Consider the following 25507-nt stretch of genomic DNA (forward strand, 5'->3'; position numbering starts at 1 on the left):
ACACAGACTAGAGCCAGGAGACAGATGGACAAATCTGTCCATTCACTTCCTTGTGTGCAGATAGAGGCACAAAAGAGATCCAGTCCTGGAGAGCCACATGTGGGGCAAATTGCTTTTAGCTCATAGAGAACAGTGTGTGCTTTCTGCATGCTGGTTTTCCTATGTGCCAGACAGGTACAACTGTAGTCATGTGCCTGCAACATCACTGCTCCTCCACAGGCACTGTGGTGACCCAGAAATGAGACCTCCCTTGTCACATGGTTCCATCCCATCCTGGGTGATGCAGCACCTCCAGGGCAGGAGGCTGCCCAGCAGCAGGATGTGAGGAATCCATCACACCCGATCTTGCCCTGGCTCCCAGCAGGACGTGAATCACACTTGGGAAATGGGCACACGTGCTTTGCCACAAGTGCCCTGTCCTAACCAAATGGCACCAGTACACCAGTTCTGTGCAGGCAGATGGTCCCTGTGGCTGGTCTGGCCACAGCAGAGCTGCTGTAATGCTGTCCTCATCCACCTCTAGCTGTACTGCTTGTCCTATCTCTTCATAGACATTCTCCTATGTGTCCTCTCTGGCCACCCACCCTGTCCTGCCCAGCCTCCATCCACACCTCATGGGGAGAGCTGGGGGACAGCTCTTTATTCATCCCTTGTCCTGCCATGTCTCAGTGGGGTGCACACCCCCCACCCCCCCCCCCGGTGCTGCCACCTTTTTGGGATTGGACAGCCCTACATCCACCCCCAGGTCCTGCTGCTCTGGCCTGTCTTCATTCCACTCTCAGCACTAACCCAGCTACATGATACCCAGGAACCTGTTGTCCAGGAAGATCTTGGCACATTACACCCAAGGGTGCAATCTCCATAAGGGAGAGGAGGAGGCATAGAGAGCTGCAACCTCACAGAGTCAGTTTCTCACCTGCGTGGGAGCTGGGCACTGGTGCCCAGGGAAGCACGTCTGAGAGCCTCAAAACTTGGCCAGCATGATGTGGTGTTATTGACTGTAATAGCAGGGTGCTCCATGGGAACTGCCCTGGTGTCAGAAAACGAGTGACAGCATCAGGCTATTTGCCATTGGCAAAGAGCAGTGTGATGAAGCAAAAATCATCATCCTCCTCCTCCCTCTTTTCCATGGGCATGTTCAGCTGCTGTCAGCCAGGGCTGAGTGACAGGTCCCCCTCCCTGCCTTTCTCTGGGAGGTGGGGCCAGCCAGGTACAGCTGATGTGTGCTGTGGGGAGCAATCACAGTGTTGGGTGAAGGAAGAATCGGGAGCATGCAGGTTTGTGGGTGTCAGCTATTCCAAAGGGAGGAGGGGCAAGGCTGAGAAAGCTGCGTGCTCCCAGGACTCTTCCCACTGCCAGGGTCCAGCAGCCTGTGCAGCCCTGCACTGCTGTGGGTCTGAAGGCCCATGGGCCCAAAAGATACTGAAATCTCCTTGCCAGGTCCCTACACTGGTCTGCATTGTTCCATCCTTGAGTCAGGCCGGTAATCCCTGCCCCTGCTCCAGACCAGTCCCAGACACATGCTGGCACAATTCCATCACGGGTATTCAGCATTCCGTGTAGTACCTACAAAAGGAGCTCAAGGCACCCGTGACTGTCCCATCTGCAGGGGAATCTGCCGCCTGCGCCCTCTCATGGCAGCCCTGTGGCTTTTGCAGCGGGTGGGATCCCATCCTCCCCGCGCACGCTGGATGCGCGGGGCAGCAGCCGGCCGGCAGCCCACCCTGCTCTTCCCAGAGCCAGGCCTGGTACCACACCCCCTTGTGCTCACTGAGAGGGTTGGAAATCTCTCCTTGCTCCATTTCCATGGGAGTAAGAATGTCTTTTTCTCCGAGGCTGCACTTGGCTGGAAGCACGCACCCCTAGCTGCCGTGGAGAGTCCCACGGGGTGTGCATGGAACTGACCAGGGCTGTGGGCTGCAGGTTGCACCAGCCCTTTGTGGTGTGTCTGCAAGGATGAGACTGGGTCATTACTTGGAGTGAATGAAACCAGGAGAGGTGCAGACCTGCAGGAGCAGGGGCAGGATAAATACCATTGCACATGCTGAGAGCTGTGCATCCAAGGATGCTTTATCATCACAGTTCAGTGTGTTTCTGCAGCTAGGTGTTCTGTGCAGGAAGCCCAACATCAGTGCAGCCAGCCATGCTACCTGCAAACCAGTTGTGTCACCACCAGCTCAAGGTTGCCAGTGGGGACACCCACACCCCAAAGGCATGAATGCTGCTGCCAGCCACTGCCTGACAGGTGTGCCAGCTCCCCAGGCACAACCTCAGCCGAGGGACTGTGTAATGAGCAGAGCTGCAGGCAGTGCAGACCTCTGTGTGGCACATCTGGCACACAGCAATCATCCAGCAAGTGAAGATTGTGTCACTTCTGAGACTGGCAGAGGGATAGGAAAGGCCCATTGGGAGGCACAGTGCTTAGAGGGTTTTGCTTTAGCAGTTGTTTGGGAAGGAGCTGTCATAGAATCATACAATCAGTCAGGTTGGAAAAGACCTCTAAGATCATCAAGTCCATCTGTTACCCCAGCACTATCAAGGCCACCACTAACCCATGGCACTGAGGGCCTCGTCTGCACAGTGTGTGAACACTTGCAGGGATGGTGTCTCCACCACTGCCCTGGGCAGCCTGTTCCAATGTCTGACGACTCCTTTGGGGAAGAAATTTTTCCTGATATTCAGTCTAAACCTTCCCTTGTGCAGCTTGAGGCCGTTTCCTTTTGCCCCATCCCTTGTTCCCTGTGAGAAGAAACCAGCAGCTTCTCCTGTGGGCTGGGGCAGGGGCAAGGGCAGGGGCTAAGGCAGAAGCAGGGGCAGAAGTGGGAGCAGGAACAGGCGCAGTGACTGAGGCAGGAAAAGAAGCAGGGGCAGGTACAGGCCGGACTCCGGGGCACATCGGCGGTAACGGGTCGGCCACCAGGAGCCTGCAGGGGCGGTAATACCGCCACGCACTGCGGCGGGAGGGGCGTTGCGGGGCAAATTGGGGCGGGGCTGATGGAGGCGTGGCCTCGCGTGAAGAGGCGTGGCCAGACGGGGCGTGGCTGGTCCAGAGACTCCCGCCCGGCAAGAAGAGCCAATGGGGGCCGTGGCGGGCGCGTGGGGGGGCGGGGTCGTGCTGTGAGGAGCGCGGGCCGGACGGGAGGGGAGCGTAGTGCAGTGCAGTGCGGTGCGGTGTGGTGTGGTGTGGTGTAGTGTAGGGCCGGGGCGCGCCGGTTCGGCAGCTCTTTGTTGTCTCTGCCGGTCCGTGGCGGCGGCGAGATGTCACAGGAGAGCCTGCTCGGCATGGATGAGGGCGCGCTGCGGAAGCTGGTGAGTCCCAGCGGCGGCTGGGCCGGGGCACGGCGCGCGCTGCCCGCAGCCCTTGGTCGCTCTGCCTGCCCTGGCTCTGTGACCCGCCGCGGGGGAGGGGCGGCCGCGCTGGCTCCCGTGGCTCAGCGGCAGCGTTGGGCCTGTCCGCGCCTCCGCGGGTGGTGGAGTTGCCGCTTTCCCTCAGCTGGGGCAGTGCTGGGGGATCCCGGCCAGCGGCACCTGAGGGAAGCCCGGGCTGGGCTGGAGCCTTGGGCACCGGTGAGCGCCTAGCACAAGCCGCCGCCCTGCCCCGGAGCCGCCGGAGCCTCCGGCCCTTCAGCACTGGCCACGCTCGGCCCTTTGCTCGCACCCGCGCTCCGGCTGTACCGTCTGTCTGTTGGCTTCATCGCCTTGGCCGGCGGCTCCCTCCTGAGACGTTTCCTGATGCCGGCTCCACTACCTGCTCGCAACCCTCCCGGTGCCATCTGTCTCGGGAATCTGCTCTTCTGGTGCCCGGTCCTGGCTTGGTGCCGGGAGGAGCTCCCCATGGCCTGCGTCCGCACGGCTGGGCAGCGCCTCTTGTGCAGCCGCTGCTGCAGCAACGTCTGAGGCACTTCCCTTACTTCGGGAGCAAGAACTGGAGCGGAGCTGTGGCCCCGCGGCTGCCGGAGCCAAGTGGGCTCGTAGTGGGATGAGCCCGAAAGTGGGACTCTGGGCGCTGGGCTCTGACCCGCTCAGCCAGGGCTGTTCTGGGCATCTCTTACAATGTGCTGCCCACCTCGGGCAGCTCCGCCAGTCCCCTCTAGCCCGGCGGGCTCGGGGCCGGGGCCTTGCCTGGTGTCCCGGGGGCTGATCCCGGGCCGGCGCTGGGGCAGCAGGAAGCTGAGTCAGCCGGGAAGGGGCGGCTGCGGGAACAGGAAAGGGTCTGGGTGCCACGGGAGCTGCGCCGGGCCCCGGGCAGGGGCTGCCAGATCCTCCTGATGAACCGTCCTCAGCCTGCCCTGGGCGACAAGGCGCAGCCCTACCCTTTGTTCCTGAGCTCAGGAGCCCACTGCCCTCCGTTGGGGCCAGCGTGGGGTCCTGGAGGAGCAGGGATGGGTCATCTGGGCTTTCTCCCCGTACTACCAGTGCTCCGGCCCTGCCATGTCCCAGCTGAGGTCTCTGGGCTGAAATGAAGCCCCAGGAGTGGCGATGGGATGGGTGTCAGGTCTGTGGTGGCTGATTTCTAGCCAGCCTAAGTAGGTGAATTTTTGTCTTTGACATGGTGGGGCTTTGCATCACCAGAGCACCCTGCTCAGGTTTCCCTGTGCCTGGGCTGGGGAAAGCCTGCTCCAAGCTGACGTGAAGTGGGGATGGAATTATTTTTCTTTCTGGTTAGGTTTTGGCTCCGATCAGCTGGAGGAGGATTAGTCCATATAAGGGAAAACTGCCTCTCCCACCGCTTCCTCCCTGCTCCTTTGCTCTCCCAGCCCTCTGCTCTGGATTTCTTCCTCTCCTCCTGTCTCCCAGCAAGTGAGACTTTGGCAGCAGTGCGTTACATCCCTGGAGTCCCTAGAAGAAGGAGGCTGGGGTATGCAAGCAGGTCCCTGCAGCCCTCATGCTGGGATTGTTGCTGTGCTGGGAGCTGCCCAGCTATACCCCCATCTCCCTTTCATAGGCATCCATGCATTTCTCTCACCAGCTGCCTGCTGGTACTCCAGTCCAGGGGGGAAGCCAGTTGGGATGAACCTATGATGTAGCACGAAGGTGACTAAGGCCTTGAGGAACCTAGAGAGAGAACTGCAGGGGATGTGGTGGGTGCTGCTGCAGGGTGGCTTTTAGCTGGGTGTCTGGAAGGAGGGGGTTATTTGAGTGCTCAGGGCTGTGCTGAGCTCCAGGCTGTGGTCTGCTGGCCCAGTGCTTCCCTCACCCCGTCCTTCCAGATCTCAGCCTGATTAATTAGACAGGCAGGATGCAAATCCCCTTGCAGGCAGAGGCAGGACAGGTTGGAGAAAAGTTGTGGCCATAAGGTCCCCGTCTTGCAGCCAGTGGCCTTTGGGAAAGGTTTCAATGGCCCTGAGGGGTGTTGTATCCCTGCCACGTACCCATTGCCTGTCTGTCCTTCCTGCTCTCCTCTGCCTGGGAGGCAGCTACACCCCATGGCTCCTTCCAAACGTGACAGCAAAGCTTGGGGCTGCAGGAGGTGCTTGAGGTCCTATCCCCTGAGTAGTTTCCTTGTGGTTGGGCACCAGCCTCCCAAGTGCTCTGTACTCAGCTGCTCTGGGGAGCCGGGTGAATGCAGGGCTACTCCCTGAGGAGCTGCTTACTGTGCTGGGACTCTCACCACTGCCGTGCTTGGGTATCATCAGGAAGGCAGCTCAAGAGTGCATTGCCAGCACCCTTTTTACAAAGCTGCTTTGTGTGTGTGCCGAGGCGGGCGTTTGCTCATAACCATTAATTTGCTGCTGGCTGGGCAGGGCTGGTGAGGCCCTGGCATGTACCAATCCTGGGCCTGCCTGTGCTGGCAGGGAAGGGCCCCTCAGCCCTTTCCCATCCCTGGCTCCAGCTGTGGTTTCCGGCACGTTGCTCCTTGCTGCTGGCCATGGAACCTCAAAAGCCACTCATTTGCCTCATCCCAGGTCCATGCTGATGTGGGCTGGAGACAAGGCTCTTTCTCCTGTCCTGCCACTGTTTTTCTTGCGAGTATCCTTCCAGGACCCAGGTGCAGGTCAGATCCCAGCTGAAGCCTCTCAGGCAGAGCTGACCCTGGAGCTAGCAGGCAGGTGTCGCACAGCACACAAGTGCCAGAATGCTCCCTGCTCTGGGGTGCATGGGACTTGTGTTCTATCACATCCTCCTGTTCCAGCACTCCTAGCTCCTGCAGCTACTCCTGTTTCCCCCTATCACCCTGACCCAGCTGCTGGGGCAGAGGCATACACAGCCTGGGGAATGGCCAGGGGCTTGGCTTCTTGGTATGTGGTGAAGGAGTTTTTCTGTCCTCAAGGCCTTTGCATGATTGCAGCGAGCTGTGTTTGCCACCGGGCCAACACCTCCAGCCCCTCGGTTTGGCCTGGACTATACTCCATCACTCCCCCAGCCCATTGCTGCCACCTTGTGAACAACAGAGCTGGGCTTCCTGGCTTCAGCTGGAGCTGCAGGGGGAAAGGCATCTTGATGCCTTTGTTCCTGCAGACAGTCTGCCTGCAGCAGCATCCCCAAGGCCAGGTAGGGCAGGCATAGATGGGAAATGGGAGGCCCTGTAGACTGAGGGGCTGGTTTTCTCCCTGACATTCCCATGTCCTGGCAGCACAGTGGCTCCTGCTCTTCCCAGACACTTCCCTGCCCTTGTACCACCAGAGGTGCCAGCTCCAGATAAGAGCATGAAGGGCTGCAGGCCCCAGCTCCAGCCCTGAGGCAGATAATCTGGCTGCTATGGGATTCGGCGAGTGGCTGCAGTGTGCTGGGAGGGATGGCACTGGGAGCCAGCATGGCAGGGCCTGCCAGGATGGGAGGGAGCACTCTGGCTTCAAGTGACTGTCCCCAGGGTTAGGTGCATCTTCTGCACCAGGCTGGCTGAGGGGAGATGCCCTGGAGGTGACAGTCCAAACTGTGAAGCATCCTGCTGGAGTTTTCACAGCTGGGGAAGGATAATGCTCCTGGCTGGGCCTCAGCACTGGTAGGGGCTGGAAGAGCACAATTTTGGCTACCACTGTGGTGGTACGTGGCAGCTCCATACCTGCTGGTTTCACTGGGATGGAAATATCCTCCCCTGGTCCCCAGACCCCAAGCAAGGAGCATGAAGGTCTATGGCTTTGCTGGGGCCTCTGTGCCGGGGGGTTTCTGTGTGGGGGCAGTAGTTTGAGGCCCTCAGCACTGCTCTGACTGGATCTGGCTGAGGGACCAGTGTTGATTCCTGTTGCAGCACAACCTGAAGAGCCTGGATGGGTGGCCTGGCAGTGGCCTGTGGGAAGGGAAGGAAGGGGACTGATGCTGTTGTCCTGTGCTGCAGCTGTGGCTGCTCCCAGAATGCCAGGGCTTGATGATGGCAGCAGCTGTTGTGGGTCACAGGGTTTATTTTGAATGAGCTCTGTGGGAAATTGCCTCCTGGGTTCTCGGCACCGGCTCAGTCCTGATGTCTCGCAGCAGGACAGTGGGAGGACAGTAGGCCTGTGCCTGCCCTGGTTGGCCTTTCCTTGTGGATCCAGCCTTCTACCCCCACTTCAGCATGGCCCCCCTCAAAGCACTTGGGCCAGTGGCAGGACTGGGGCTTTGGGTGCCTCTGCCAAGTCCTGGTGAGTGGTCTTTGGTGGCCTAAGGAGCACCCGTAAGATTTTCATGGAGGGGGTGTGGTGAGGTTGAGGCTATGCTTCTGATGTACAAAGGACTGGACTTTGATTTGGGACAGATTCTGCTCACAGGTTTGGCTCCAAGAGCTGCTGGCAATCCCCTAGTGAGGGTAGGGGAGAGGGCTTTAGGGGGATCGGGGAAACCCTTCCTCTGTACGGTGCTGAGACATCCCCAACTAGCACCTTTTGAGGTCTGCGGGGGTGGGAGCGGAACAGACTCTCCTGTGTGTTCCCCCACTGTTGGAGGGGCTGGCATGGATAGGAGTGCTTGTCCCTGTGCTGGTGGCATGTGGGGTAGGGCTGCAGGGGACCCACCCTTGGAGGCTGTGTGGGCTACCAGTGGGCATCTACACCACGTGCCCTGTTTCCTTGCTCCTAACATGCCCACCTGGAAGCCCCTCCTTGCCACGGTTGGTCCCAGCATCCTGCCCCGCTTCCCCTGGGGCCTAATAGTGCCAGCAGCACGTGCATGGGCCCAGCCAGACAAATGGCCCCGTTGTATGGATGTGGCAGCATGGGTGGCACCACGGTGGCGAGAGCTGGTGCTGAGCCCAGACCTGTCACACCCAGCTGGAGGCAACGCTGGACCTGGCTGAGCGGCGCCGCATCCGCTCAGCCATCAGGGAACTGCAGCGGCAGGAGCTGGAGCGGGATGAAGAGGCTCTGGCATCTAAGCGTTTCCGCCCAGAACGTGGCAGCCACCAGCAGGACAACAAGGAGAACTGGCCACGGTGAGTCTGGACTGGGACCAGGCTCCCACTCACCCCCTGCCTCTGTCCCAGAGGATGGTGGCTTCCAGTGTCCAGCCACACGTGGCTTGGACAGATTTGGAAGGGCATTAGGGTGGGAGCAGCCAGTGACAAGTGGCTTGGCGTGTCAGGGGGGCATTGCCTCAATTTGCTGGCTGCCTATGAGGGGACTTACTTCGAACACCCACAGCAGCTCCCACCAGCCACTGTTACTCCACGCAGGTCCCGGCACCTGGAGGAGGAGCAGCAGGCAGCCCTGGCCACCTTGTCCCGGCAGCTTGAAGCCATCACCGATGTGGAAGAGCTGACAAAGCTGGTGAGTATCTGTGTGCCGGGGACACCTGTGTGCTGGGGGCATCCGTGTGCCAGGGCCGTACATGTGTGTGCTGGGGCTGACCTTGCTTCTCTCCCATGTCTTTCCATCCTGCAGCTGCGGGCAGCAGGTGAGTATGAGGAGCGCAAGCTGATCCGAGCTGCCATCCGCAAGCTACGGGCTGAGGAGATCGAAGGTGAGGCATCATCCCCATGTCCTGGAGCCGCTACCTTGGAGAGCCCATGACATGGACAGCTCCTTCCTAAACACTGCCTTTGCTGCTACCCAGCTGCAACCCTGGCTGGGAATGCACAGAGCACGCAGAGGGTCGGCAGTGAGTCCTGCACTGTGCCTGGGGATGTGAAAAGCAGTCGGAGGGATGATGCTGAAACACCAGCCCTGGCTGGGAGGGAGAAGAGCGGCCAGAGGGGTAACATCGAGCTGCCAGCCCTGGCAGGGTGCGGGGAGAGCTGTGGTGAGGCCATTGCCGAGCCCTTGGACACAGCCAGGAGCAGGGAGAGCAGCCAGCAGGATGATGCAGAGCCACCAGCACTGGCCGGGCCAGAGGAGAGTGGCCATGGAGGGGCTGCAGAGCAGCCCACTGCCCAGGAGCCCAGCAGTTCAGCGGTGAGTGAGCATGGAGCTGCTGGGGAATCAGGACCACTGAAGACCTGCCTGCCCTTCCCTTGAGTTCCTATGTCAGCCTACCTGGGACACGAGCTCCTGGGCATGCGGGGTTCACCCACCCAGGAATACTGGGGCAGGTGGAGTCTCCGGGGGTATGGGGACACAGGTGGGCTGTGCTATGTCAGTGTGCCCCCAGCAGTGGTGAGCTGCTGATAGGGTGCCCCGGGCTCCTCCCTGAGCATGCAGCCTGGGTACAAGTGCTGCAGGCAAGAGGTCTGTGGGCAAGAGGTCTGTGGGTACCCACACTGTGCCTGGTGCACTGCTCATCCTGCCTGCATCAGTTTTCTGGTGCAGGCAGAAGCCTTGATCCCCCAGCAGCCTTCCGTGTGGGTTTCTCCTACTGGCCGTTGTTGGGCTGGGGCTCAGTGGAGCAAGGCTGGTGCTCACCAGCCATTGTGGAGCTCTCTGTACAGGGGTAGGATGAGCTGGCTGGCAGGACTGGAAGGAATGGGTGCAGTCTGGCTTTTCTGCATGGCGGCAATGACCCTGCAGGGGATTGCGGGTCTTATGGCAGTAGGAAGCCTCTGCAGAGATGTCGTGCAGTGTTGCCCATTGGGGGAGAGGGTGCCTCCGTTGAGCCCAGCTTCCTGCTCTGCCAGCCATGGGACAAGGCTGCATGGGGGACATGGGCCTGTGCCACCTTTCAGCACTGTCTGCCTTCCCCATCCAGATATGCTGGCATGCTGTCTCCAGGTCTGGCTGTTTTGGGACACCTCCCGAGCAGCCAGCATGGTGGTCCCACTGCCTGGCTGGTTACTTCAAACCTGAGGCCCTTTCCCTGCAGTGGCACCTGCGTTGGGATCGTGGTTTCCCTGTGCCACCTCAGGGTATGGGTTCCTCTCCACCTCCCTCTCCCTGGAGCCCACAAGGATCCCAGAAGTGCTGGCATGGCCAGGACTGGCACCCTGTGCCCTGGCTGGTGACATCAGGACATCCTGGCTCTGCTCAGGCATATGTCAGGGACACCCTTGTAACCTGTATGTGGTCCTGCACTAAGAGCATCCTATCGTTTGCCAGCACCACCAGTGCCGCAGGCAGAGACAGGATGATGAAAAACTGGGTGCTCCCTGTCACATAGAGTGTGGGCTTGGGGGCACGAAGGGGTGGGGTGCTGTGCAGGAGCTGTCCTTTCTTTCCGACCTCTTGGCATCCATGCTAGACAAGACTGGTGTAGTTCTGGCAGGGGCCACAGAGGGACGCAAGAGCCAGCTCCTTGCTCCATGCCCTGGTGCTCATCAGCCCCACACAGTGCCAGGAGGCCCAGGGTGCGCAGGATTTGGCCCCCCCTTTGATAGGCACAGCATCCACTTCCCTACCTGGTGGAGGCAGAAGGGCGTGGGGACACTTGCCCTCCTGACAGCGTCCTGCAGTGACCCCTGTGCAGGAGTTGGCTTGTCCATCCTTGGCAGCACCCAGGTCCCTGCCTGCACAGTGTGGGAACAGGCCACAGCCTGTGGCAGGGATAGGACAGGGTGATCTGGTCAGAGTGGAGTGGGGCTGGCCCCGCTCTCAGCCTCTGCTCTCCCCAGGCCCGTGAGCAAGATGACATGGTGAACCAGGAATGCATCCCAGGTGGGATGCAGGAGCTACACAGCTGGCAGGCAGGAGACTCCCAGAAATCCAGCACCCAGGGTGAGTTCCCATGAATGCTGGTGACAGAACCCCATCTGGGTGCATGTCCAGGGTCAGAGTAACACCAGGATGAGCGGTGGGGAGGGGTGGGAGGATGGAGAGGATGGCGCAGCATCTCCCAATGATGCAGGCAGGGAAGCCAGATGCCTGGTGTGGCTGAAGGAGCAGGGATGCTCTGCAGGCAGTGGCAGGCTTCACCCCCATGCACAGCCTCTTCTGTCTCCCACAGCTGCAGTTTCAGGTACCCTAGTGCTCCTGGAGCTGCAGCTGGCCCCAGAGCCTGTTCCACAGCTCAAAGATGCTGGCAAGGACCTGAATCGGGGTCAGCTGTGCTCCCCAGTTACTGCCCAACCCAATGGGCAACAGGCAGCCTGGAAAGATGGGAGCCCAGGCAGCCCTGCCACCACCCAGGAGCCCAGTGAGCAGCAAAGCCACCGAGTGGAGCAGCTCCCCCCCAGCCAGCCCAGTTCTGGCAGCCAGGTACAGACATGGCAGCACGGGCTGGGGCCACCACTGCCAGGGGCCAGCAATCCTGTGGGTGAAGGCTTGGTGGTGTATGCTGACTGCACTGCGTGTTTCTCTCCCTGCAGCTTGGTACCGCGGTGCATGGTCATGTGCCAGGGCCAGCCAGGAGGTGCAGGGAGCAGTCATCGGGTAAGTGCAGTCTCATGGGGAGGGAGAACTGGGGCTCTGCCCTAAGTCCCGCAGCTAGGCAGTGCTTTGCCCCCCTGCCCTGCAGCGCATGTATCCCAATGGTGCCAGGAAGGGTGTCAGCCCTGGGGATGTGACTTAAGTCCATGCAGTCTGGGGCAGGATGTGGCCTAACAAAGGGCAATTGCCAGACAGGGGTCATTTGTCCCCCAGCTTGCAGTGGCAGTGCCTGCACCAGCCTGATGCTGGACAGGCTGTTTACCCATCCCCCGGCTCCAGGCCAGGCAGCAGCAGGGCCATGAAAGGGAATCCGTGCCGGCAGCAAACTCGGTCCTTTTACATTCTTTGACCCAATAAGGCCAGGAGCCATGTCCCGGCTGGCCCTGACACCCCCACCCCCACCGAGGCCACACTCACTGGTCCAGCCACCACCCAGCACCATCTGGGTCCTCCCCACAACCTTGACAGGTCCTGAGGCCAGCAGCTGCCCTCTCCCAACTGCTGGGAAAACTGTCCCCACAGCTGTGCCAGGAGGAAACACGAAAAAAAATCCAGAAAGCAGCTCTCTGCCCCCAGGGATCAGGGTCAGGCATCCTCAGATTCACCCTTGCAGGCAGAGGTCCTATCCCTCCAAGAAGCCCCAAGGAGCTGCTGGCTCCTGGGAAGGCAAAACCCTGGGGTGATGCTGGGGGTGGTGGGCTGCAGCGTGGCACAGCCCTGGGGTGGAGGGAAGCATGCAGGACCTGACACAGACATCCCTTGCCTCACTAGGGGCTCAAACCTGGGTGCTGGGGAAAGGCTGAGTCCTTGCCTATGCAGAACTTTGGCATCAGTGACTCTTGCCCCAAGCCAGAGTGCTGCCTGTTCAGTGCCTACCTGCACCCCGGGGGTTCCCTGGATGGGGACTGGAACACCACCTACTCCTGCTCTCCAGAACTGATTGCCGGGCTGGCTATGCTGTGCCAGTGCCTGGTGGGCACAGGAGTGATTGCAGTGTTTTGGCGAAGGCGCCAGGTACCACTCCTGACTCGACAGGGTGTGGGTACCCCAGTTTCTGGTTTGCCCTGCTCCACAGTGTGGCTTGGTGCTGCAGGGCACAGCCAGCTGCCTGGAGTGCACGACAGCCTGTGAGTGCTGCCAGAGTTCAGCTCTATGCTCCAGAGAGTGTGGGGTGACAGGGAGGGATCCACAGGGTGCTGCACTTGGCAGAGGGGTGGGAAGGGATGGCAAGAGAACCCTGTGCTGTGCTCACCTTCTGCTCCCCTTGTCCTGCGCCTTGCATATCTGGCTTGTCCCTTCCAAAGTGGCAGTGCCAACCCAGGATGTGGCAGGGACCCCGGCTCGCCTGAACACTCACCGGTGGGAGCAGACATCCTCCTCCCTGCGCCTGCCTGGACGCACAGGTAAGCTCCTACAGCAGCTGCCTCCGCTTTGCTTCACAGTGGTGGGAGGTCCATCGTGGAGCCTGGGCAGGCATAGAGCTTCATGGTGTCGGGATACTGGATGACTGTGCTCCTGCTTTCCTGCTCGCTGCCCAGCATTTATTCCTCCCCACCCTTGTGCGGAAGCAGCCAGGCCCCAGCAGAAGTGGGGGCGGATGAGGACAGGATGACACAGACGCTTCAGGAGGCTGCAACCACCCCAGGGGGAGAGCATCCGACAGTGTTGCATGTGTGGTGGGGTCTCTGGGGGGCAGCATGCACTGTGTGCTTCGTGCATGGCAGGGCACCGGAGCCGGGTGGTGGGGCACCCCAGGGCAAGGGCTATGCATGCTTCCTGGAGGGTCCCCCGCGGAGCTCACATGCATGGTGTCGGCGAGTGCATCACGGGTGGCAGGGACACCCGCGCGTTGCTGCAGGCCCGGTGACCCCCCGCTCCCGTCCCCGCAGAGCCGAACCCCGCCGCTCCGCCGCTGCGGGCTGCCTCCGTGCGGGAGCGCGCCCAGCGGTTCGTCCCTGCCGGCGCGGGGCCGGCCCCCAGCGCCGCGGCAGCGGCGGGGGGACGGGCCAGGCCCGGCCAATGGCAACGGGGGCCACGCACGGCCACGCCAGGGCCCTCTCAAAACGCGCGGGGCTGCGGCGGAGGAGGCGCAGAGCAGTGCCCGGCCTCGGTCGCCGCCGGTCGCAGTCCTGGCCTCGACGGCATGAAGACCTACTTCACTATCGAGATCAAGGATGGGCGCGTGCAGCCCCTCACACCTCGCGTCCTGGCCACTCCTGGCAGCCAGCGGGCAGGTGGGCATCGTGCAGGAAGTTGGGTGACAAGGGCAGGGGCAGCCATCAGGGATGGGGTGAGGATGACACAGACGTGTGGCATCCATCAGAAGACTGGAAGATGGGTGGCAGGGACAGAGAGCACCCGTGGTGAAGATGGGATGGGAAAATAAGTAGTGTAAGGATGATGGGCCTAAGTAGGCATCACTCGGGGAGGTGAAACTGGGAGAGGTGAGCACCCATCGGGCACCATGGGGGCAATGAGCACAAGCAGGCAGGTGGGTGCTGGTAGGGTCATGAGCACCATGGGAGAGTGCTCCTGACATCATGATGTGCACAGTTGGGCAGTGCAGGTAATAAATGGATGTAAGTGGGCAGATGGGCACCAGTGAGGAGGTGGAAACCAGCATGCATGTGGGCAGGAGTGGGTAGTGATGGACTAGCCAGGGATCACTGAAAAACAGCAGCAACAGTGGCGTTTGGGCGCTGGTGACTGAGCATGAGCACTACCAGAAGAGCAGAGGCTGTGGCAGAAGTGTGCTTGACAGCCTGCACTGCTTGGCAAGGATGCTCAGCCTGCTCATGGTATCTCAGTACTGGGCAGCCATCTGGCCTTGCAGCCTGTTCCCGTCCCCACCGTGCTGCGCTGTTCATGCCCTGCCCCTGATCCAGCCCTGCCGGCTCACAGACGTGACTGGCTCAGAATTATCCTGGGGCAGTCCCTCAAAAGGGGGTGTCTTGGCTCCAGATGGCATGTTGCTGAAAGTGCCCTCCCTTGGGGAGGAGGATGAGCCAGGGTGCTGAGGGGGTTCTAGCTGCCCCATCCCTTGGCTGTGCCCAGAGCCCTTCCCCTTTGGCAGAGCTCAGTGCCATCGTTGAGGCAGGATGTGTGCGGCAGGCCAGCAGTCCAGCTGAAGCCACTTCTCGGATACAGGGCTGAGCCTGCCGAGCTGGGGCAAACCCCATGTGCCTCTTGTTCCCCTTGCAGAGGTGACCCTGGGGCTGCGGAGCACCCCCATCCGCATCACTACCATCCCCAGCAGTGTCAGCAGTATCTGCAACATCAGCAGCAATGTCACCAAGGTGAGTGCCCAGAACGGCTGGGAGCTATGGGGCCATGTCCCACTTGAGCATGACCTGGGGGCTCCTGGCCTAGGGTGGGGAACAATGACCAGGGAAGCTGGGTTGGTGCTGGCAGCACAGTCTGTAGCCTCTGGCTGTTTCTTTGGGTGGGCTCTTTTGGAGGGGGTGGGAGTGGGGTGTTTGTGTAGGTTGGGGTTTTGCTATTTGCTTTTTCTTTCTTTGTTTTAAACAAAGAGATGCTGGGGATCTCTATGTGGAAGCCCAGCCCCAGGCGTGGCAGCTCCTTGCATGCTGTACTGTGCCACTGTGTGTACAAACACTTGAGGGTGTGGGGGAGGTGGGCTGGGGGCCTTTTGTGGGTCTCCTTCCATTTAAAACACCTTTTATGGTGCAGGAGCTCAGGGTAAAACCCATTACAACCCTTCCTTCTTGTCTTTCCTCTTGGAAATGGACTTTGGCTGTGAAGCCTTCCCAAGGGTATCTGATTGACCCTGGAGCTGCAGGCTGGGGTCCTGCCTTCTCCCACTTGGCAATCCCAACAGCAGAGCAGCAGCCCTGGCCTGGGGGGGATTCTTGGGTACGACTGGAAAAAACAAGCCAACCCTCTGCTGTCTTTGGGGCAGAGCATGATGTGGCCCCTTCCCATGTGCTGGCCGGGGGGAGCCGGGTGCACACAGGAGGCAGCCCTGCACACACAGCCCTTCAAGTGCTTTTATCTGCTCCTGCCCATCTAGGGTAATGTGAGGCACTTGTGCACGCAGCCTTGGCAGGAGCTGGGATGTCAAGTAGGGCACTACCTTGCTCCTGGCCCTGGGAGCACCCGGCTCAGCTGGCTGCCTCTGCAGGCACAGCACTGCTGGTGGCCATGGCAGCATTGGCTCACCCTATGAAGCAGGCAGTGCCTACAACCTGGCAGGGCTGCCCTCTAGTACTGCCTGTATGAGCCATTGGGTCCTGCTGCCTGCAGGAGGGGTGGCTGCCCTGTGCTAATGCGCTTGGACAGGCTTGGCCTGAGCAGCCCCGTCACTTCTCATTAAGGTATTAGCTGTGCTACCCGGTGGGGTGGGGGCTTTGGGATCCATTGGCTGCCCAGCAGGAGACACGGCCTACAGGTGTGCTCCCAGTGGGCAGGGAGGAGGAGGCAGCAGCCACAGCGGTGCTGGCAGCCCTGCCAGGTAGGGCTTTGGTGGAGGGGACTGGTGGGCTGTGGGGATTTGGGGACAGTGCTGCTGCAGTATGTCCATTCGCTGGTGGGGTCCCCCTGGGGTGTTCATCAGGCAGCACAGGGGATGGAAGTCCCCAGACATCACAGCTGGTAGCCAAGGCCATCACCAGTGCTAGCCTGGGACTGGAGATACTGTTCTGTGGGTGATGCTGGCCAGGAGTAGGAGGGCACCCAGGCAGAAGGGTGCATGGGTGGTCCATGGCCCTGGAGTGCACCTAACAAAATGTTGGTCTGGGGTTGACCCTGCCTGGGGGCTCTACCCCACTTGCTGTGCCCCACAGCCCCCCACCCCTGGCTGGTGTCAAGGGCCCTGGGAGCTGCTCCAGGTGGAGCGCACTCATCAAGTTCCCTCTTGCCAAACCACCTGGTCCCAGGGCTGGAAACATGTCCAAGTGCTGGCACCTGCCTCAGCACCCCTGTGCGGGACCCCCCGGGTGCTGCGATAAGAATAGCCCAGCAGGCGCAGAGCTGTGCCGGGCCAGCCTCCAGCCAGGGGGGAGCGCCTGGCGCCCCTATAAAGGGCAGAGGACAGCTGAGCACCGGCACTGCTGCCATGCTGGGGGTCAGCATGGAGGGGCTGGCGCAGGCCGGAGCGGCTGAGCTGGCCGAGCTGCGGCAGGAGCTGGGAGCTTTCCGGGGAGTGGTGGAGGGGCAGCTGGAGCAGGCGCTGCAACGGGTGCAGCCACTGGTGCTGGTGCTGCGGTCACTGGAGGAAGAGCACTGGGAGCTGCGGGCAGAGCTGGCGCGCCTGGCTCGCAGCCTCGACCTGCTGGTGCTGCAGCTGGGGCCACAGGATTCCCCTGGGGAGGACCTCAGCACGCTCTTTCTGGAAGCACAGGACCCTTGCGCCCACTTTGAGGGCACTGAGGAGCTCAGCGGCCCCGTGGCCCATCCGCCCACTTTCTCCAGCACTCGCCAGCAATCAGCCCTGCATCTCTCCCGGAGCAACAGTGGTGTGAGTGCGGGCAGCCCTGCCCCATGGCAATGCCTAGCGGTGGGGTGGGGAGTGGCACCAGCCCACAGGGCTTCCAGCAGCCCTGGGGGTGCATGGAGTCAAAGCAGCACTCCTAGCACGAGGTGGGACCGTGGCTGTGGTGCACAGGCAATGTAATGTCACCGGGATCTGCCACCATTTGGGCTCGCTGCTGTGGGGGACAAACGGCATCTGCCTGCTCTGCATTGTCAGCGTTCCAGCCAGGCTGCAGGCAGCTGTCCTGCTCCATCCCACACAGCAGTGGTGGGGCACAAGTGGTGGCATGGGTGCGTGTGGCCAGTGTCACTTCCCACCAGTGGCTTTGACATGGGCTGGGTGCCAGGCAGGGGCAGCAGGATGCAGGATGGGGCCAGGTGAGTGTTGGGGCTACTTCGGCTCCCCACGCTGGCATCTCCTCTCTGCAGCCTCCGTGCCCTATTCCGGGCCTGGCCTGCTGCCTGCCACACATTGCTGGGGAGTCGTGCTGAAAGGGACTTGGCGTTCTGGCTTTGCTCTGGTGGGGGCCAGGGTGTCCTAGATTCTAGGTAGGAATGCGGGGGAGGCTCTTGATCTTCTGCACAAGCTTTTCTGTCTGCTAAGTCCTTTAATTCCCTGGAAATCCCTTGTGCTGCTAATGGCCCACACTGGCCTTGCCAGCATCTTGCCTGCGCCAGGCACTGCTCAGCCTGGAGCACCCATGCAGTCCCTGTCTGCTGGAGAGCCCTGGCAGCCTGTGGTGATGGAACATGGTGAATATTTGGAGATGTCTTGGCTGCCAGATTGGGCCCTCGCAGACTAGGGGGTGCTGCAGTCAGGGACGTTGTGCTCTCCTGCCTGCCTTGGTCACCGCAGGCAGCTGCAGCATCCCACCAGCTGTGAGCTCTTATGCTGCACGTAGCATGTCTTCTCCAGTGTCCCCATCACCCTTGGCACTGAGCGAGTGTCAGGGTGATGGGAGACTTGGACCCTGAGCAGCAGGGAGTGGGGGTGGCTGAGCTTGCGGGGGTTCAGTTGCACAGTGCTGTCCTTGCAGATGGAACCAGAGATTGTAGAGCAGCCCCAGGCACCAAGGCTGGAGTCAGAGCTGCCCAACGGCATGGAGAAGGTCCAAGTGAGGGAGATGGAGAGAAGAAGCAAACTGAACGTTGAGGAACTGAACAGGATTGAGGATGAGGATATTCTGGATAAGATGGTACCTCTGCCACCGCTGGGCTCCTGGGGAAAGGTGAGGAGACCCTGAACTGGTGGCAGAGAGGTGATGCTGAGCTCCACCTCTTTTGCAGCTGGATCAGACAACAGACTTTGAGGAGCGGCGACTGATCCGAAATGCCATGCGGGAGCTGCGCCAGCGCAAGAGAGGTACATGGGGATGGTGATTCCCACAGGGGTCAGGGCTCTAGTGGTGGCATTGCCAGTGAAGTGCTGGGACACTGGTGCGGGGCTTTGTGGCTGTGGTGAAGCAGGAGAGAATGTTTGGTCTTATGCTGGTCCCTTGGCTGAGCCAGGCTGAGGACACTGTGCTTCCCATAAGCCAGTTCTAGACCAGCAATGGCCAGCAGGACCCCTGGTGTGTGGTGGGACAGTGCCCAGTGCTCCTGCCTCTCGTGGCTGATACTATCTCCCACCTGCATTTGCAGACCAGCGAGAGAAGGAACGGGACCAGCGGCTGCAGGAGACTAGGACCCAGGCTATCGCAGGGAGGGCTGGGCACACCACAGAGACGACCACCACGCAGAGCACCCAGTCAGCCGATGGCTTGGCACGCAGCACCGTCACAAAGACCGAGCGGCTAGTCCAGTCTAGTACGGGCTGGGGGAGTGTGGGGGTCACTTACCCAGCACAGCCAGTGCTGTGTGCCAGCCCCTCAGGGACTTGTGCAAAGTGTCTAGTGCTCTGCCGTCACAGCTCCTGTGCCACTCCCACTGCTTGTCCTGGGTCTGCCTTGACTGCACTGGGAGCAGGACTATGAGTCAGGGCTGAGTTTTACTGCATCTCCTTTGGCTTGCTCTGTCTGCCTGGGGATCTTTAAGGAATCTGCTCTGGAGATTTCCCAGCCAATCCTCCAGCCTGTCAGCATGGCAGGGGCCTTGTCTGCATCTCAGACCTGTTTTCTGGACCCTGTACATCTACTCTCACAGTCCCTGAGTGGCTCAAGCCAACAGTTGCTGCAGGGCTTTGCCTGGGGGGTGTATGCAATCAGTGCCCCCTCTACCTGCCCCGGCCATGGCTTTGCCCCCTGAGACTTCTTCCTGTTGCACTACATGGATGCCAGGGTGCTTGGCAACAGTGTGTGTCTGTGGGTGCCACTGCACCTGGCCCCAGCTGATTCACCATTGCATTGCTCTCTTGCAGGCGATGGTACCAAGACCTCCCGTACCACAACCATGGAGTCGAGTTATGTGAAGAGATCGGATAGTAAGAACTTCTGCTGCCCTTTCCCTGCAGCATCCTCTGGTTATAACCATGGGTGTTGCTGCTGTCAAGCCATTCCTGCCTGTGGTGCATGCAGAGCTTCTCTCGGCTCTTGCCCAAGGCCTCTCTCTTTCTGCAGATGGCAACAGCACATTTGTTCAAACCAAGTCATCCTACAGCTCCTCTTCCAAGAAGACTGGCAGGTGAGTGGTAGTGTCTCTGGGTAGCCCCAGGTGGACGGTCTGCTTGTACAAACCCTATCTGCCAAGCTTGCAGTGTCCCTGTGCTGGGGTGCCCCCAAAGCTTCCTGGTCCCTGGGGCATGCTTGCTTCCTTCAGTGGTCCCCATGTGTCCATCCATGTGCATGGAGACGTGTCTGCCAGCTGGGGACCTTAAGCCACCCCTCTTCTTTCCCAGGGATGTGGAGGTCTTCAAAGCACCAGGGCTGGCAATGGGCTGGGGCCACCATGTGCCCTTTCCCAGGCTGCCCGTGGCCCCCTTATCTTTGTGTCTATCTCTTCCCCAGCATCTTTGACCGTGAAGATGAGAGTGCCTCGAGGCAGAGCAGCCTGGCTGCGCTGGAGAGGCGCCAGGCTGAGAAGAAGAAGGAGCTGATGAAAGCTCAGAGTCTGCCTAAGACATCAGCCTCACAGGCTCGCAAGGCCATGATGGAGAAGCTGCAGAAGGAGGGTGGGAGGTGAGGCTGGGCAGGGGACAGGCTGGCCGAGATGGTGGGCACTGTGTAGTTAACACTCCGCATCTTCTGCCACAGCTCACCAAACCCCATAGCGGCACGCACTGCGGTGCAGCGCTCCTCCAGCTTTGGCGTACCCAATGCCAACAGCATCAAGCAGATGTTGCTGGACTGGTGCAGAGCCAAGACCCGGGGCTATGAGGTGAGTACCATCTACTTTCCCCACCTCCAGGGCTAGTCACTCTGCCCCTCAGTAACGCTCCTGCCCTCACAGCACGTGGACATCCAGAACTTCTCATCCAGCTGGAGTGATGGCATGGCCTTCTGTGCCTTGGTGCACAACTTCTTCCCTGAGGCGTTTGACTACAGTCAGCTGACACCCCAGAATCGTCGCCACAACTTTGAGGTGGCCTTCTCCTCTGCAGAGTATGTAGCTCGTATGCCACCATGGGCACTTGGGGTGGCTCAGGCAGCTCTCCTGCTCGCTGCCCAGGGCGAGGGGGCACGTGGGCAGGCGCGATGGTGCTTGAGGTGGGTGCCCATCAGTATTGCTCCCCCTTGTTCCGCAACAAGGTTTAGACACCAGGGGAAAAGTAGTGTCAGTGCAGCCCAGTCTGGCATGGTGAGAGTGGGTGTGGGGGAGAACGCCCAAAAGCAGGGCAGCAGCCCCCCAGCCCACCCAACCACAGGTGATGCATCCCTGTAGGACCTCAGGGTGTAGGACCTCAGCCCCTGGGGAGTGGAAAGCAGGGATTGTCCATACCAGGTGCCTCCTTTCACGGTCTTCGGGGCTCAAAACACTGTTGCAGCTTCTCTGGTCTCTTCCCTTCCCCTTTTGCTTCTGGTTTTCCTGGGTGCTGAGAGATGGGAGCTCGTCCAGCTGAAGGGCTGGCAGTCAGCCCCTCTATCCTTCCTTCTGTCTCCCTCCCACCCACTTCTCCACTCCAGCACCCTGCCCAGGGGCAGGGCCAGGCAGGTGGGGATCCCATCCTGGCCAGTGCCTGGCGTTGTGGCGTGAGCTGGGAGGGACCTCCTGTGAGTTCCCTGGGTGCCATGATGCCATTCAGGGGAGCGAGAAGAGGGCCAGGTGCCTGACTCTTGGTGCTCCTGGTAACAGACTTTTTGTCTTAATCGGGGAACCGGTGCGTAGACTTGAGAGAGCCATCGATCGCTCCAGCCTGGAAGCCAGGTGGCCTCTCATCCTTCCTCCTCCTCCAGCTCTTGTGAGCACCTTCTCCCGAGCTTCCTGCACCAGGGCTGTGCTGCGCGGTTCCAAGTGGAGCTGGACAGGAGGGCTGGCCTTGCCCCCCCATCCTCCCAGTGGATGGCTATATAGAGGCTATATAGAGTGCCACTCTGCTCTGGAACCGGCTCCCCGAGCACCTGGCGCACCAGAACACCTCACTCCTCCTTCTTCTCCATCTGTCTTTATCTCTGGACCTCACGCCTCTTCACGCCACTCACCTGCCTTCCCCATCCCTTGCTTGTTTCCCCCCCCCCAAATCTCACTGAATGGCCTTGGCGCAGCGGTGCCTGGAGCCCTCCTGCCTCTGCATTGTGCACCCAAAGAGCATGTGGTAGCAGAGCAGCATCTGCCCGGGGGAGGGATGGGAACTGCATTGATCTGTGTCTCTTTGTTTTCTCTCTTCCCCCCTCCCCGACTGGGCTGCGGTCACTGGCTTGCCCCTCTCTCTCCCTGCCCCCAGGAAGCACGCGGACTGTCCACAGTTGCTGGACGTGGAGGACATGGTCCGGATGCGCGAGCCAGATTGGAAGTGTGTGTACACATACATTCAGGAATTCTATCGCTGCCTGGTCCAGAAGGGGCTGGTAAAAACCAAAAAGTCGTAGCCCATTTCCACCCCCCCCGGGAGCGATGGTGAGAATCTTCCCCTCCACATACCTGCCTGCGCCCACCGCCATGGCTTGGCCCAGGGAGTGGCCATCATGGCTGGGAAAGAGGCTGGGGGCTGCCCATGGGCAAGGGGCAGGTCCTGGCAGTGTTGGCCAGCAGAGCTAAACTCTGGCCAGGAGAGAGGGATGGAGGCTGCTGGCTGGCTGGCCTCTAGCCCTACAATATAGCACCCATGGGAATTGGGGAGGGGAAAGGGTGATGGGAACACACATGGGACACAACATGACACGTGTCACCCTGGGGGGCCTGTTGGGTCTCCAGCCATGGGGAGGGTGCTAGTGGGAGCAGAGCTGCTGTAGAATCATAGAATCAGCCAGGTTGGAAAAGACCTTTAAGATCATCAAGTCCAATCTTTACCTCAGTGCTGCCAAGGCCCCCACTAAATAACATCATTAAGGGCCTCATCTACATGGTTTATGAATGCTGCCAGGGACGGTGACTCCAGCACAGCCCTGGGCAGCCTGTTCCAATGCCTGACCACCCTCTTGGGGAAGAAATTGTTTCTAAGATCCAGTCTAAACTGTCCCTGACTCTAACCATGGCTCTTCCCTCCCCATTGGCCAAGCCTGATACAGGGCATTAGCTGCTGGGGATGCCATGTGGGGCGTTCTGCATCCATGGTGCCTGGTGTGGGTGACCCTCCCCAGGTGCCCCAGTATTGCTGCTAGCACATGATGACTCCTTCCCCTCACCCAGGATATGCAGGGGCTGCCCCATGGGTGCAAGGCCAGGCATGGGCCATGATGCCCGGCCTGCACAGTGCTGCCTGCTCATATATGGGCAAGAGTGGGAAGCCTGGAAAGTGTGACTCAAGGCTTGGGTCCTGCCTCGTCTTGCAGTGTTTGTGCCTGTCTTCAGGGGCATCCCAGCTGTGCTGGAGCAGCTGCTCCCCTGGGCCGTGTGCAGCACTGGTGCACCACGTCCCAAACAATGGCTTTATAAGGGCAGAGCTGTGCTCCTTGCACTGCTGTTGCTTTGCTTATCGCCCCTGAGCCAGGGTTGGGGGGCACAGGAGCTTAGGTGGGGGCTTTTCCAAGGCCCTGTGCACACTACCCAGTACGTTCTCCCCCAAGACCACATCAGGAGGTAGGACCAGTGCTAGCCAAGCTGTGGCCTTGGAGCCTTTCGACTCCATCACAGCAGAGGTCCTGTGGGAAAGCTGGGGCAGTGGACCACAGCAGCAGGGTCCTAGTAGAGCCCTGGGCTGGGGACTCTCCTTGGCGCTGGTGCTCCCCAGGGTGCTGGCACCATCTGGGGCTCCCTCCTCAGCTGTGCCTGCTGGATTATGTTGTGCTGAGGGACAGGATTCCACCAGGAGTTACAGTAGCCTGGGGGGGCAGCATGGGGTTTGGACCCTCCTTGTGTTTAGAGCCTAGTGCCCCCACTGGAGGGTGGTCCCGGGGCCAGACCAACTGAGCTAGCCTTAGCAGTAGTGGGTGCTGCCCGTTTGCACAAAGCAGCCACCAGCATAGCCTCTGGCGTGGGTACTCCTGGCTATGTCAGCTATTTGCAGTAGCAGCACACTGGGGTGCTCCAGTAGTCTGTCCCCAGGTAGGTGCTGGCACCTGCCCAGCTGCCTGGTCAGAGCTGCAGGGCCAGGGTGGTGGCAGCAGTGACAAGGTTGCTGCTTTGCCCACCCAGCAGAAAGGAGAAAACAGAGGTGGCCAGTTCCCCTCTGTGCTGTGCCCTGCCCTGCCTGCCTGTTCACCATGACTACCCCAGCTATACTGGCAGCCCATGGAGCTCGGGCAGGGTCGTGGGGCAGGAAGAGCAAGGGCAGGGTTATCATTCCACTGATGGACTGTGGCAGAGCCTGGAGGCTGTGGGGACTGGGAGGCAGCTATAGATACTCTGCACAGACCCCAGTACTGCACAGGAGTCTGGCCTGGGAAGTGTTAGACAGACCAGTGCTGAGCTGGTTGAAGCTGGGCAGTACCCATCCCACTGGTGGTGGTGTTCTGTGCCTGGGGTAGGCAGCCCCTCAGGCTCCAGTCCAGGATGGGGGAGGGGACTAGGCTGGTAGAGCTGAAACAATGGAGGAGAGCTGGGCCAGGGCTTGGAGAAGGAGTGATGGGCAGCATGTGATGAAATTCCATCCTGCTTTCCCTGAACTAGCCAGTGGGATTTTGGGTGGAGGAGGAAGAGGGTGGGCACAGCCTGAGCAGGGGATGACTCTCAGCAGCAGGAGCCAGGGTAGAGGGCACTAGGAGTGCAAGGGGTGCAGGCAAGCACACAGGCAGTCCCTCTTGCTTTTTACAGTGCCAGGAGCAGCAGAAGTGTAGGTACAGAGGAGTGGACAAGAGCTGAGTGGGGCTGACGGCAGCAGTGCCCAGCACCAACAGCCCCTGGGGTGTGGGTCACCTATTCCAGCCCCCACTGTGGGGCAGCCCACACAGTGCCATGCTGAGTGCTGCACTCCCACAGGACGCTGGTGGACTGCGTGCCCCTGGTGGACGTGGAAGACATGATGATCATGGGGAAGAAGCCGGATGCCAAGTGTGTCTTCACCTATGTGCAGTCCCTCTACAACCACCTGCGTCGCCACGAGTTGCGCATGCGGCAGAAAGAGTGCTAGAGCCTGTCCTGCCTGCCACCCCCTGCTCTCAAGGAGCTGCCTGCCTCAGGAAGGCCTGTGGTGGGGAGGGGCTCTGCCACAGGGCACCCCTATGCCTCTGCCTTGCTGGAGCCCCCTCTGCCCTGTCCAGCTGTGGGCTGACCACGTGGGCAGGGCAAGGCAGGCACTGCCAGGATGCTCTGCAGCTTGGCTTGCTTCCCACACACCGGTGTGTTATTTGTTCTCGAGTTCTTTGTCCTATGGGCAGCACCCCTGGGTGCCTGGGGAGGCTCAGGCACTCCTATGCTCTCAGGCTTGGGGCTGGCAGTGATCAGCAGCTGCATGGTGTGACCTCGGTGTATCCTGCAGGCAGCACAGCTGAGAGTGGTTCTCCTTGGCCCCCTGTGAGGAAGTTCCTCTGTCCACCACAGGCCCTGCCTGGTGCCACCTTCCTGTGGCCAGCTCCATGGCCCTGTGCTGAAACCCTGCTTCCCACCATGCATGTGCACCCTGGGATGCTTCTGTACTGGGGGGCTGCATTACCCATGTGCTGGGGAGTGGGCAGGGGGGTTGAGGGGGTCGCAGGGGAGCAAGAGGCCCAAGGAGCAAGCCCGAAGAGCAGCCCCTGCTTTCTGCCCCAGCTCAGGGCACCACGTGCTCAGCACTGCTCACCCTTCCATCACTGTCTCTACACCTGTGTTGACACATGTTCCAAAACAGGCAATAAAGGTTTATTCTATATGATGACACCTCTTCCTCAGGTCCTTGTTCCCGGCCACACTGCTGCTTCATG

At 60.4% G+C, this 25507-nt stretch overlaps 1 protein-coding gene across 2 annotated transcripts; it reads left to right on the top strand.

Moving 5' to 3' along the window:
- Positions 1 to 3211: 3211 nt before the first annotated feature.
- Positions 3212 to 24945, top strand: SMTN (smoothelin). 2 transcript variants are annotated; one of them, XM_057411343.1, is made up of 21 exons: positions 3212 to 3309; positions 8184 to 8344; positions 8585 to 8678; positions 8793 to 8871; positions 8965 to 9302; positions 10892 to 10994; positions 11224 to 11474; positions 11585 to 11648; positions 12950 to 13048; positions 13535 to 13879; positions 14847 to 14941; positions 18173 to 18331; positions 18423 to 18498; positions 18777 to 18941; positions 19492 to 19554; positions 19691 to 19754; positions 20078 to 20248; positions 20324 to 20447; positions 20520 to 20671; positions 21952 to 22124; positions 24585 to 24725. In XM_057411343.1, exons 1-20 carry the CDS (start codon positions 3259 to 3261, stop codon positions 22094 to 22096), a joined length of 2799 nt encoding a protein of 932 aa, XP_057267326.1. In that variant the 5' UTR covers positions 3212 to 3258; the 3' UTR covers positions 22097 to 22124; positions 24585 to 24725. The 2 variants fall into 2 exon arrangements, with proteins under 2 accessions (XP_057267326.1, XP_057267318.1); XM_057411335.1 differs by lacking the exon at positions 21952 to 22124 and having other exon boundaries at positions 24585 to 24945.
- The last annotated feature ends 562 nt before the right edge of the window (positions 24946 to 25507 follow it).

Source organism: Pezoporus wallicus, unplaced genomic scaffold (genome assembly GCF_028554395.1).
Source record: "Pezoporus wallicus isolate ANWC-B61680 ecotype Strahan unplaced genomic scaffold, APGP_CSIRO_Pwel_v1 contig_8226, whole genome shotgun sequence".
NCBI classification, from domain to species: domain Eukaryota; kingdom Metazoa; phylum Chordata; class Aves; order Psittaciformes; family Psittacidae; genus Pezoporus; species Pezoporus wallicus.

Coding starts and splice junctions, on each gene's coding strand:
- SMTN (XM_057411335.1), top strand. CDS start 3,259: ATGTCACAGGAGAGCCTGCTCGGCATGGATGAGGGCGCGCTGCGGAAG. Junction 13,880..14,846: donor TCCTGGCAGCCAGCGGGCAG/GTGGGCATCGTG, acceptor TTCCCCTTGCAG/AGGTGACCCTGGGGCTGCGG. Junction 19,755..20,077: donor TCTTCCAAGAAGACTGGCAG/GTGAGTGGTAGT, acceptor TCTCTTCCCCAG/CATCTTTGACCGTGAAGATG.